The sequence below is a fragment of the Bufo bufo genome, chromosome 7 (assembly GCF_905171765.1).
Source record: "Bufo bufo chromosome 7, aBufBuf1.1, whole genome shotgun sequence".
Lineage (NCBI taxonomy): Eukaryota > Metazoa > Chordata > Amphibia > Anura > Bufonidae > Bufo > Bufo bufo.
The window spans coordinates 25478394-25491778 of NC_053395.1; the positions used below are offsets into that span (position 1 = coordinate 25478394).

The 13385-nt window shown below is 45.4% G+C and overlaps 1 protein-coding gene across 2 annotated transcripts in view; it reads right to left on the bottom strand.

Annotated features, from left to right (window-relative positions):
- The window catches only part of CASKIN1 (CASK interacting protein 1), a 132301-nt gene that overhangs the window by 52800 nt on the left and 66116 nt on the right, over positions 1-13385 (bottom strand). For both annotated transcript variants that reach the window (XM_040440690.1, XM_040440689.1), the window contains exon 2: positions 5817-5868. In XM_040440690.1, coding sequence (XP_040296624.1) covers positions 5817-5868 — 52 coding nt within the window. The remainder of the gene's footprint in view (positions 1-5816; positions 5869-13385) is intronic.

Genomic DNA, 13385 nt, shown 5'->3' on the forward strand with positions numbered 1-13385 from the left:
AAAGGCGCACTGGCCCAGATTTACTAAGCCTGTAGGTGGCGTAAACCTAGACAGGCTGCCTAGACCTGCACCAGATTTATAACAAGGGCTCAGGCTGGAAATTAAATCTGGTGCAGGGATTGGCGCTCTTGTCTAGTTCTTTACCAACTATTGATGGGCTTATTTTGAGACAGAATTTTACACCAGAATTGTGGTGCAATTTTGGGGCAAAATGTTGCATCTTAGGTCACGCCCCTTTCGTCATGACGCTCCAACCTCCCTGTCAAGCCACACCCCTTTCAAGCAAGCATGAAAAAAGGTGTGCAAACAAATGCCAAATTGCGCCATTTTAAGTGCAGACACATTAGTAAATCTGGGTCATGGAGTTCTCAGGGCCTCCGTGTATGATGCCCCCTTATGGCACTATATATGGAAATGTAAGGGTTAACACGATGCTTCTAGTTTTAGAATACCTCTATTTAATGTTATCCAATGGAGCATAGGGTGATTCCTTTTTTAGGTATATTCCAGACTCAACAGAACAAAATCTTAATGCCTTAAGAGGCATATAAAGAGAGGCATATGTAGACGACTATGGGTGACGTATTATGGTTCCATACAATATATGGAGGTTGTACGGCACCATAAAGTGCCCGTGTCCCTGATGCTTTGCTGTAGGTTGTAAAGTGAGGTGCTTTTCGGCAGCGTGTGTAATGTAACAGCGACATCTAGTGGCCAATGTGATAACTGCAATGTTTCATAAACTGTTTTCTTCAACAACAGTCACAATAAAAAGCAATTAAAGAAAAAATGTCTTAAAGAGGACCTTTCACCGCTCCTGACATGTCTGTTTTAATAGCTTCATGCATTCCCCATGTAATAACAATTCTGGAGCATCTATTCTTATGACTCCATGTTGTGCCGTTCCTTTATTTTTTTCTACTAGAAGTTATAATTGAATTGCTATTAGTCTGCAGTAAGGGTCCAGAGGGGCGGTAACCAGCTGAGGGTGTGTACCTGCACAGTCTCACTTTATCCAATCAGTGCTGCCCTTTTCAGACTGTGCAGGTACACACCCCCAACTGGTTACCTCCCTCTGGACCCTTACTGAAGGCTAATAGCAATTCAATTATAAATTCTAGTAGAAAACATAAAGGAACGGCACAACATAGAGTCATAAGAATAGATGCTCCAGAATTGGTATTACATGGGGAATGCATGAAGATATTAAAACAGACATGTCAGGAGCGGTGAAAGGTCCTCTTTAAAATATACCATTAATAAATGATAATATAATATAGTAAAGGATAACAGTCTTTCTTTATGCCACACGTATAGCTTTCGCTGCTTACAGTCACACTTTGTAGTACTGGGATTTCATCCGCTCTTAGGATATTATCTTTGGTATACTTTGTTATATGGGTTGTTGTTTGTGTGAAAAGACGTTTCGCAGGTGTAACCTGTGATAATTTGTGCTGGTTCTCCCTATGGACCTCGCTTCATATGGAAGAAGAGAATGGTTTTGCCCTCAAGACCCTGGAAGATCTCGCACTTGTTAAATAAGTGAAACGCTCCCCTGGCCTGTATATCCTCGAGATGTCAATCCTGATAGCAGCAATGTGAAGAGCTGAGATACAGACAGGTCACACATCGATATACAGGGGGTGCTGGCATCATGTTTAGGTACAGGCCTTAGAGGAATTATTCGGGGATCAGTATTGGCAAAAATAATAATATTTATTATCTTGCCCAGGTGGTTGGGAATGGCCATAGGCAGCGAGGGTTTCATTTCACTGCAGAGCCCCCACAGGTGAAATTAGGTATTACACGGGCAGCAAGTGTTTAATTTCCCTGCAGAGCCCCCACAGGTAAAATGAAGTATTACACAGGAGTTAGCACAAAGAGAAAATATATCTACGGTAATTTATCCTGGTTTAGGTATCTTCAGTTACGTTCGGCACTTTCTTGTATTAAAGAAAAAAATTGCTTTTTGTTATAGACACCTCCACATTTTTGTGCACGATTTGATAGTAAAGACAGCACAGAGGGTTAAAATTTCTCAATGTTATAAATATTTATGAATATATATATATTCCCCTGGGCAAAATGCCTGGAGAAGGGATTGCCCAATGATTCAATCGGATGATTGGGAGAAATATATTGGTGAATGTGGGATTACTTTCTCTATATTTTAATCACATATTGGTTCAATTTAATATTTTACACAGAATTTATGTTACACCTTTATGGCTTAACAAACGGCCCGCGGTGTGAGTCTCCTGATGCAGATTATTTACGTATGTTTTGGACTTGTCCAGAACTAAAAGAATATTGGGGGGCAATACATAACTATATTACCCAAAAATTGAAAGTGGTGATTCCAATTGTGGTGGAGTGTTGGATTTTGAGTGATATATGTGGCATAAATATAAAAGGATTTTTTGGTTAAAATACCGTAATGTTTTTGGCAAGGCTCCTGATTGCACGGGCTTGGTTTTCATCTAAGGCCTCCTGCACACGAACGTATTTTTTTGCGGTCCGCAAAAACGGGTCCCGTTTTTCCGTGATCCGTGACCGTTTTTTCGTCCGTGGGTCTTCCTTGATTTTTGGAGGATCCACGGACATGAAAAAAAAGTCGTTTTGGTGTCCGCCTGGCCGTGCGGAGCCAAACGGATCCGTCCTGAATTACAATGCAAGTCAATGGGGACGGATCCGTTTGACGTTGACACAATATGGTGCCATTTCAAACGGATCTGTCCCCATTGACTTTCAATGTAAAGTCTGGAGTCCCTTTTATACCATCGGATCGGAGTTTTCTCCAATCCGATGGTATATTTTAACTTGAAGCGTCCCCATCACCATGGGAACGCCTCTATGTTAGAATATACTGTCGGATATGAGTTAGATCGTGAAACCTCATTTCCGACAGTATATTCTAACACAGAGGCGTTCCCATGGTGATGGGGACGCTTCTAGTTAGAATATACTACAAACTGTGTACATGACTGCCCCCTGCTGTACTGCCGCACCTGAAGGGGTTAATTGTGCTATCATCTCCCCCTGTAAGAGATCAGGGCTGCCAGGCAGCAGGGGGCAGACCCCCCCCTCCCCCCTCCCCAGTTTGAATATCATTGGTGGCCAGTGCAGCCCCCCCCCCCTCCTCCCTCTATTGTAATAATTCCTTGGTGGCACAGTGTGCGCTCCCCCCCCCCCCTTCCTCCCTCTATTGTAATAATTCCTTGGTGGCACAGTGTGCGCCCCCCCGCCCCCCCCCCCTTCCTCCCTCTATTGTAATAATTCGTTGGTGGCACAGTGTGCGCCCCCCCCCCCTTCCTCCCTCTATTGTAATCGTTGGTGGCACAGTGTGCGCCCCCCATTGGCCCCCCTCCCTCTATAGCATTAACAACATTGGTGGCCAGTGTGCGGCCTCCCATCTAGCCCCCCCCCCCATCATTGGTGGCAGCGGGTTACTAGCAGTAGTGATTCATACTTACCTGGGAGCTGCGATTTCTGCTTCCGGCCGGGAGCTCCTCCTACTGGTAAGTGACAGTTCATTTAGCAATGACACTTACCAGTAGGTGGAGCTCCCGGCCGGACACGAACATCGCAGCAGCCGGCCCGGTAAGTATGAATCTTCTACTATTGTACTATTGCTGAGTAACCATGGCAACCAGCGTCCTGGTTGCCATGGTTACCGATCGGAGCCCCAGCGATTAAACTGGGACTCCGATCGGAACTCCGCTGCCACCAATGATGGGGGGGGGGGGGGGAGATGGGAGGCCGCACACTGGCCACCAATGTTGTTAATGCTATAGAGGGAGGGGGGGGGGGGCGATGGGGGGCGCACACTGTGCCACCAACGAATTATTACAATAGAGGGAGGGAGGGGGGGGGCGCACACTGTGCCACCAACGAATTATTACAATAGAGGAAGGGAGGGGGGGGCGCACACTGTGCCACCAACGAAGAATTACAATAGAGGGAGGGGGGGGGGGCCGCACTGGCCACCAATGATATTTAAACTGGGGAGGGGGGGGGAAGGGTCTGCCCCCTGCTGCCTGGCAGCCCTGATCTCTTACTGGGGGCCGTGATCAGCACAATTAACCCCTTCAGGTGCCGCACCTGAAGGGGTTAATTGTGCTGATCACGGCCCCCTGTAAGAGATCGGGTGCTGCCAGGCAGCAGGGGGCAGTCTTGTACACAGTTTGTAGTGTATTCTAACTAGAAGCGTCCCCATCACCATGGGAACGCTTCTGTGTTAGAATATACTGTCGGTTCTGAGTTTTCACGAAGTGAAAACTCAGCTTTGAAAAAGCTTTTATACAGACGGATCTTCGGATCCGTCTGTATAAAAACTAACCTACGGATCACGGACACGGATGCCAATCTTGTGTGCATCCGTGTTCTTTCACGGACCCATTGACTTGAATGGGTCCGTGAACCGTTGGCCGTGAAAAAAATAGGACAGGTCATATTTTTTTCACGGCCATGAAACACGGATCACGGATGCGGCTGCAAAACGGTGCATTTTCCGATTTTTCCACGGACCCATTGAAAGTCAATGGGTCCGTGAAAAAAAGCGGAAAACGGCACAACGGCCACGGGTGCACACAACGTTCGTGTGCAGGAGGCCTTAGTTCTATATAAACAAAGAAACTCTGAGGATAAGGGTCCATTCACACGTCCGTATGTGTTTTGCGGATCCACGGATCCGCAAAACACGGACACCGGTAATGTGCGTTCCGCATTTTGCGGACCGCACATCGCCGGCACGTAATAGAAAATGCCTAATCATGTCCGCAATTGCGGACAAGAATAGGACATGTTCTATTTTTTTCGGGAACGGAATTGCGGACCCGGAAGTGCGGATCAGCAATTCCGGATCCGGGCAGCACATCGTGGGGCCCCATAGAAATGAATGGGTCCGCAATTCCGTTCCACAAAATGCGGAACAGAATTGCGGACGTGTGAATGGACCTTAAATGGCTTAAGATATGGGGAGAATGGAATTTTTTATTTTCTTGCCTCTCCACTCATTATTCTCATTCCTTTTTTTTTTCTTTTGTGGTGGGGGGGGGGGGGGGCTATGGGAGACGCATCGCAAAGGGATGGGAGTTTGGGAGGGAATTGGGGAGGTAAGATTTACGAAATGGAAATAATAATAATATGGATGTTTTACTTTGTATGGTAATATCATTGTTTAAAGATTGAAAATAAATATTAAATATAAAAATTATATAAATATATACAGGGGGTGTGCGGCACATGAGGGATGCCCGCTCTTCATCCGAATCTGCCTGACCAGGAGTAAGTATATGAGATTTAGGAAGTCTAAGGCTGCATTCACACGTCCGTGCTGTGTTGCGGACCCGCAAATTGCGGATCCGCAACACACCCGCCCGGCACCCCTATAGAAATGCCCAATTCTTGTCCGCAGCTGCGGACAAGAATAGGACATGCTCTATCTTTTTGCGGAGCTGCGGACCCAAAGATCGGGGCCGCGCTCCGCAAATGCGGATGCGGACAGCACACTGTGTGCTGTCCGCATCCATTCCGTCCCCATAGAGAATGAATGGGTCCTCACCTGTTCCGCAAAATTGCGGAACGGATGCGGACCCATTTTGCGGACGTGTGAATGGAGCCTAATGGATTTTGATGGGTGAATCCTCCTCTATGGATGTAAATGAAGGGGAGTCCAGGAACAGACGATGTGAAACCCGGGCCTATTTTAGTATCTAGCCATTTTCAAGATCTCTGCTTGCAGTCAGTGAGTGCATGCAAAGGGACAAACATATATTACATATTCCACATACCAGGAGAAAGTGCAAGTTACTCACCCATCAGTGTCTTGAAAATTTACATTCACTCTTTTGGCGGATCCGAGGAGCTCTGTGACAAGGAAGGAGAAAGGAAATAATTGAGGACTGATGTAATTCATGAAATAAGAGCTCATGCTGAACATGGCAGGTATGACACAGGTGTTTGACTAAATTTGATATCAGGAAAGGCATGTAATAAATCATGCGACATGCAAGGACCTACAAAAGTTGTTTTTTCTTCACTAGGATGGTAATGTTGCAGTTCTGAGTGTGGCCAGCAGTGGCTGCTAGAGAGCTCCCTCCTGGTCTGCCCCACAGCAGATTGTTACCTAGGTCTCCCATCATTCATAACATAAAGCATACAGATAATACCACAATACAGAGACCAGGGAATACCGCCTTACATGATTTATGTAATACATAATACTGCCTTATACAGGCCATATAATACTGTCACACTGAGCTTGCATAATACCACAGTACACAGCCCATGTAACATCACTGTAAATAAGTAATGACCACATACACAGCCAGCTTAATACTGCCAGACACAGCCCACATAGTACCAGCATACACAGTCGACATAATATCCACATACACAGTTCATGTAAAACTGACATATTGTCTGACTTGATACTGCAATACACAATTCACAAAGTATATTGCATCATAACCCACGTAATACTGCCAGACACAGCCCCCGTAATATCGCCACGCATCTCATGTTATACTGCTGTACACAGCCTCCTAATACTTTCATATACAGCCCACACAATACTGCCATACACAGGCCATGCAATACTGTCACACAGCCTATGTAATACAGCTATACAGAGCTCATGCAGTACAGCCATACACAGCCCACATAATACTGCCATAAACTGTCATGTAATACTGCAATACACAGCCCATGTAATACTATTATTAACAGAAAGTGACAAGATCTTCAGCTCACCAGCACATGGCCATTATAAGAAAGACTCTAGGTGACAAGATCTTCAGCTCACCAATGCACGGCCATTAACAGAAAGACTCTAGGTGACAAGATCTTCAGCTCACCAATGCACGGCCATTAACAGAAAGACTCTAGGTGACAAGATCTTCAGCTCACCAATGCACGGCCATTAACAGAAAGACTCTAGGTGACAAGATCTTCAGCTCACCAATGCACGGCCTTAAACAGAAAGACTCTAGGTGACAAGATCTTCAGCTCACCAATGCATGGCCTTTAACAGAAAGACTCTAGGTGACAAGATCTTCAGCTCAACAATGCACGGCCATTAACAGAAAGACTCTAGGTGACAAGATCTTCAGCTCACCAATGCACGGCCATTAACAGAAAGACTCTAGGTGACAAGATCTTCAGCTCACCAATGCACGGCCATTAACAGAAAGACTCTAGGTGACAAGATCTTCAGCTCACCAATGCACGGCCTTAAACAGAAAGACTCTAGGTGACAAGATCTTCAGCTCACCAATGCATGGCCTTTAACAGAAAGACTCTAGGTGACAAGATCTTCAGCTCACCAATGCATGACTATTAACAGAAAGACTCTAGGTGACAAGATCTTCAGCTCACCAATGCATGACTATTAACAGAAAGACTCTAGGTGACAAGATCTTCAGCTCACCAATGCACGGCCATTAACAGAAAGACTCTAGGTGACAAGATCTTCAGCTCACCAATGCATGACTATTAACAGAAAGAGTCTAGGTGACAAGATCTTCAGCTCACCAATGCATGACTATTAACAGAAAGACTCTAGGTGACAAGATCTTCAGCTCACCAGCGCATGACTATTAACAGAAAGACTCTAGGTGACAAGATCTTCAGCTCACCAATGCACGGCCATTAACAGAAAGAGTCTAGGTGACAAGATCTTCAGCTCACCAATGCATGACTATTAACAGAAAGACTCTAGGTGACAAGATCTTCAGCTCACCAATGCATGACTATTAACAGAAAGACTCTAGGTGACAAGATTTTCAGCTCACCAGCGCATGCCCATTAATAGAGAGACTCTAAGTGAAAGATGTGACGCATGCGGCTCGCTCCCTACGTGTGCCCACGGTATAAAAACCTGGCTGCTAAATAACCTCCCATCTTTACTCAAGCTGCTTCATTATAGAAGAGAGCATCTGATTGGCACCATTACCCAGACTGCAGTTGCCAAACTTCTTGCCAAAATCAGACACCTATATTCGGCCTCCTCTCCCTTCTCGGTGGGGCCTCGTTCCTTGAGATAGAAGCAGCTCTCGCTAGTAGGACCATATCCTGTGGCTATGCCATAAATATCCGGGTGGGACAACCCCTTTAAAGGGGCTTTCCAGGAGTACAATATTGATGATCTATCCCCAGGTGAAGTCATCAATGGGTGGGGGTTCGACTCCCTGCAACCCCGCAGATAAGCTGTTTCAAGAGGCCACAGCCTCCTCTCAGTTTACCAAGCACAGCGCCTTACATTATATAGTGGCTGGGCTTGGTAGTGCAGCCCAGGTCCATTCACTTGAGCTACATACAGGCCATGTGACCGATGGATGTGACGTCACTGGTCTGGAAAGAGGCCGCAGTGCTCACCGAGGATGGTCCAGTGATATTAAAATCCTACAAAGGCCCCTGAGGTGACCACAGAAGATCTTTATGCTCTTTAGGAGACAACAATGGTCACATTCTGGATTAAACCATCATCCCTCCAAATACCTGCAGGAGAAGACGCCTGCTACAGACAGTACACAGGCTGCCATAAACAGCGCTCTTTTTTCTGCTGACTGCAGCCAATGAGAAGGAATCGATTTTACCGTTTTATCAGGACATTAACACAACCGATACCGATATAAAATGCATTTCTGGGATTTTAAGGGGTCACATACTCTCGGGTCTTCGTCTGCACCTCCACATTTGACAGATGTTCGTTTCATCGAGTTGCGCCATGATAAGAAAAACAATGTCTCTGGATGATGGTGGTGGTAGTGGTGGGTAATTACCCGTCCTCCCACCCACTTTCCACACCAGTCTGCTCCCTTCTATTTTACTTGCAATTAACAATGCAAATTAGCACATTACAGAACCTGTCAGCTCCTGACACATGGGACGCTCGGCTCCGCACGGAGAAACGGCAGGAAATGGGAACGGTCGCCTTGCAAACAGCGATGATGGTGCAGAAAACAGCTGTCTGCCATGCTGAGGAAAAGTGCCAAGAAAACCTGGCAAAGAAATGAAGCCACTCAGTAAACGTGATGGAAAGATGATTCGGCAATACAACCAGTATACATATAGTACAGCACAGTATACACAGTATACATATATAGTAATAACCAGTATGTACTGTACAGGATTCACTGCACCCAGAGTCAGGGACCCCACAGCAAACTCCCAATAAAGTGCAAGCACAGAACCCCGTGACATCCATCATAGTGCGTCCATACAGTGCCAGTCAGATTCTCCCATACAGTGCCAGTCACAGAGCCTAATATACAGTGTCACATAGAGGCCCCATACAGTGCCAACCACAGTGCCCCTACACAGTGCCACCACATAGCCTAATATACAGTGCCAACCACTGAGCCTTCTATATAGTGCTAACCTCAGTGCCTCCTCTACAGTGCCAACCACAGTGCCTCCTATACAGTGCCAATCACAGAGCCTAATATACAGAGTCACATAGAGGCCCCTATACAGTGCTAACCACAGTGCCACCACATAGACTAATATGCAGTGCCAAACACAGTGCCTTCTATATAGTGCCAATCACAGTGCCCCTATACAGTGCCAACCACAGTGCGCCCTATACATTGCAAGTCACAAAGCTAACTATTCACTGTCAATCATACAGCCCCCTGTACAGTGCCTCCTATACACAGTGCCACATAGAGGCCCCTATACAGCGCCAACAGTGCCTCCTATACAGTGCCAACCACACAAAGCCCCCTCTATAATGCCACTACATAGCCTAATATACAGTGCCACATAGAAGCCCCTATACAGAACCAACCATAGTGCCCCCTATACAGTGCCCATCACAGAGCTTACTATTCACTGCCAATCACAGAGCACCCTATACAGTGCCACCACATAACCTAATACACTGTACAGTACCCCATAGAGACCCCTATACCGTGCCAACCACGGTGCCTCCTACACAGTGCCAGCCACATAGATCCCCCTATACAGTGTCAACCACAGTGTTCCTTATACAGTGCCAGCCACCAATCCTGGATATAGCCCTGGCCACCTACTTCTCCACTAATTCTCCATTGAAAGGATATCCAATATGGTTGAGGAGCACTATAGGACAGACGCATGGTTATCTAGGAGCAGCAGGACGATACCCCTGTGCCCCTGTACCCCTGCTAGGTATTTAGTGGTTCTTTCGCTTTAATTCATTGTCATGCAGTTGGTTAGTAGTACCAGGGACAAGGCTGCGTTTCTGAGGTCTGTATATGGAAGACCTTTAGGAGGGGCCAGGAAGCTAGAAGAGATCTAGACGTGTAAAACAGAGGGCCACTCCATTGAAGACATCCTCAGGGTAACATATGTCTTGCTACTACCACCTCTTTTCGTAACATACGGGCGTCGGCCAGGTGCTTTGTTGGAAACTGGTCAATGAGGATCTCACTCATTTGTCCACGGCTTTGGTGACTGTTACTTACATTACTATCATAGTTCAGTAAACCTTTTATGCCCCTAAGCCTTGTTAAGCCTATTTATTCCCGGATTTCTGAATTCACAGTAATTCAGTAATCATACCTCCGGTAAAGAGTCTCAGTTCTGAAGGTACCATCTACCTATCAACATATCCACTTCTAGGGATTTGCCATAAAATAAGCCCCTCAGGAGACCCTCCTTACAAAAACAGAAAACAAAATGCGTCACCCAGCTTTTCCACAAACAAATAAAGCTATAGAAATAAAATAATGGAGAGGATGTGTGAAGAATGTAACAGCTCCGGTGACGTGATTTGATGATAAGATTATGGCCGGATATTTATCGGATATTATAATTTATGCATAAAATCTGTAAGATTCTTCGAAAAATGAAGTATCAGTGTCAGTATATCATTTGGCACTCGTGTCATTACCACATGCCATATATAAGCTGATGAGGAAAGTGTGCACAATTGAGAGGTGATCACGACACAAGGGGGGCTGTTGCTATGGTAACAAGAGCGCATTAGATGGGAAGTAGATGGTAGAGCTCAAAAGGTCAGCCTTTGACGGCCCGTGAAAAAAAAAGTGATAATGGAAGTGAAGAGAACAGGCCTATAGAGCAGTCATTACCGCCTAGCCCAAGGCCATTCCTTAGTAACTGCCTCTTTTACTGTAGCAGAATATCACTTAAAGGGGAAGTCCATATAAAAATAACTATCAACAATAGCATTGGTAATGGTCTCTGTGCTGGAGCCTTTGCCAGTTCCCAAAGCATAGCTGACCCTTCTCAGGTCCTGAATGGTGATGACATCATAGCTAAATAGTGACAAATGCTCTAAAGAACCCTAGATGATTCTCACTAATCTTCATCTATTCTCAGGATCAGTAAAGGATAAGTATAGTAATGTACGTACACAGTGACTGTACCAGCAGAATAGTGAGTGCAGCTCTGGAGTATAATACAGGATGTAACTCAGGATCAGTACAGGATAAGTAATGTAATGTATGTACACAGTGACTGCACCAGCAGAATAGTGAGTGCAGCTCTGGAGTATAATACAGGATGTAACTCAGGATCAGTACAGGATAAGTAATGTACGTACACAGTGACTGCACCAGCAGAATAGCGAGTGCAGCTCTGGAGTATAATACAGGAAGTGACTCAGGATCAGTACAGGATAAGTAATGTACGTACACAGTGACTGCACCAGCAGAATAGTGAGTGCAGCTCTGGAGTATAATACAGGATGTAACTCAGGATTAGTACAGGATAAGTAATGTAATGTATGTACACAGTGACTGCACCAGCAGAATAGTGAGTGCAGCTCTGGAGTATAATACAGGATGTAACTCAGGATAAGTGATGTATGTACACAGTGACTGCACCAGCAGAATAGTGAGTGCAGCTCTGAAGTATAAGTCAGAATGTAACTCAGAATCAGTACAGGATAAGTAATGTAATGTATGTACACAGTGACTCCACCAGCAGAATAGTGAGTGCAGCTCTGGAGTATAATACAGGCTGTAACTCAGGATCAGTACAGGATTAGTAATGTAATGTACGTACACAGGAGCTGCACCAGCAGAATAGTGAGTGCAGCTCTGGAGTATAATCCAGGATGTGACGCAGAATCAGTACAGGATAAGTATAGTAATTTATGTACACAGTGACTGTACCAGCAGAATAGTGAGTGCAGCTCTGGAGTATAATACAGGATGTAACTCAGGATCAGTACAGGATAAATAATGTAATGTATGTACACAGTGATTCCTCCAGCAGAATAGTGAGTGCAGCTCTGGAGTATAATACAGGATGTGACTCAGGATCAGTACAGGATAAGTAATGTAATGTATGTACACAGTGACTGCACCAGCAGAATAGTGAGTGCAGCTCTGGAGTATAATACAGGATGTAACTCAGGATAAATACAGGATAGATTAACTCTATCTGTACATCATGTTCAGTTGGACATACATTATGACAGCTTCTGTGAATAAATAATTGAAAGATAGAACTTTTCATCTGCAACAGATCCACCTGCAAAAAAGATGCCAAAGATACAGGGGGCGGTATTCTTCCATATGCACATACGTAGGAGCCCCAGGAACCCAGCGATCACAATTTATCAGCACACATTGCAAATATGAGCCCAAGAAATGCTCATTTACTAGGCACGAGATCCCTTTAACCAACATATAGATTTCAAATTTTTGATCAACTACACAAGTTCTTGATGACACAGAAATGCTGGTCACGGATTTGGGCGCTTACTCCGGAGTGTGAGCCATATATCAGGCAGTGAACGGCCCCCTGCAGGTGACAGGCGGTACAGAGGTGCGTCTGCATGCTGAACACGAGCCATCTCCAATCACTACAAAGAGAGTGCGCGTCTAAGAGGCAGAACGATAGAATCCCTGCAGAGCTGGATTCGCACTCCCACCGGGCACAGTCACGCTTTCCTACACGGCTCTGGACCTCCATTTAACCCCGCTGCCATTGTGGCGGACCAGCTCTTCTTTCACCTGGACTATGTGATCATATTAGCTAGTCATTTCCATGAAATGGCCATTAGTAGGAACATGAGGAAACGGAAAAACAAATTCTAAAGCTTGACTAGGATTAGAAAAACATGGCTGCTTTCTCCTAGAAACAGCGCCACCCCTGTTCACAGGCTGTATCCGGTACTGCGGCTCAACTTCATTGAAATGCGAAATCATTCTGCATTTATGCGCGACCCGAATCGTTCATTGTAACGCGTTTTAGACTGCAGTACGTTTCCTATACTGTACATACATTACAGTGGAATTTCATTACAATGCAGTGGGCAGTAGTTGACCTGGATGTGCTCGGGCATAGCTGTGCCAATTTGCAAATTATTACCTATGCATGGATCAAAAAAGCATGGGAGGATTATTTTTTTTTTTTCATTTCTGCTTTCT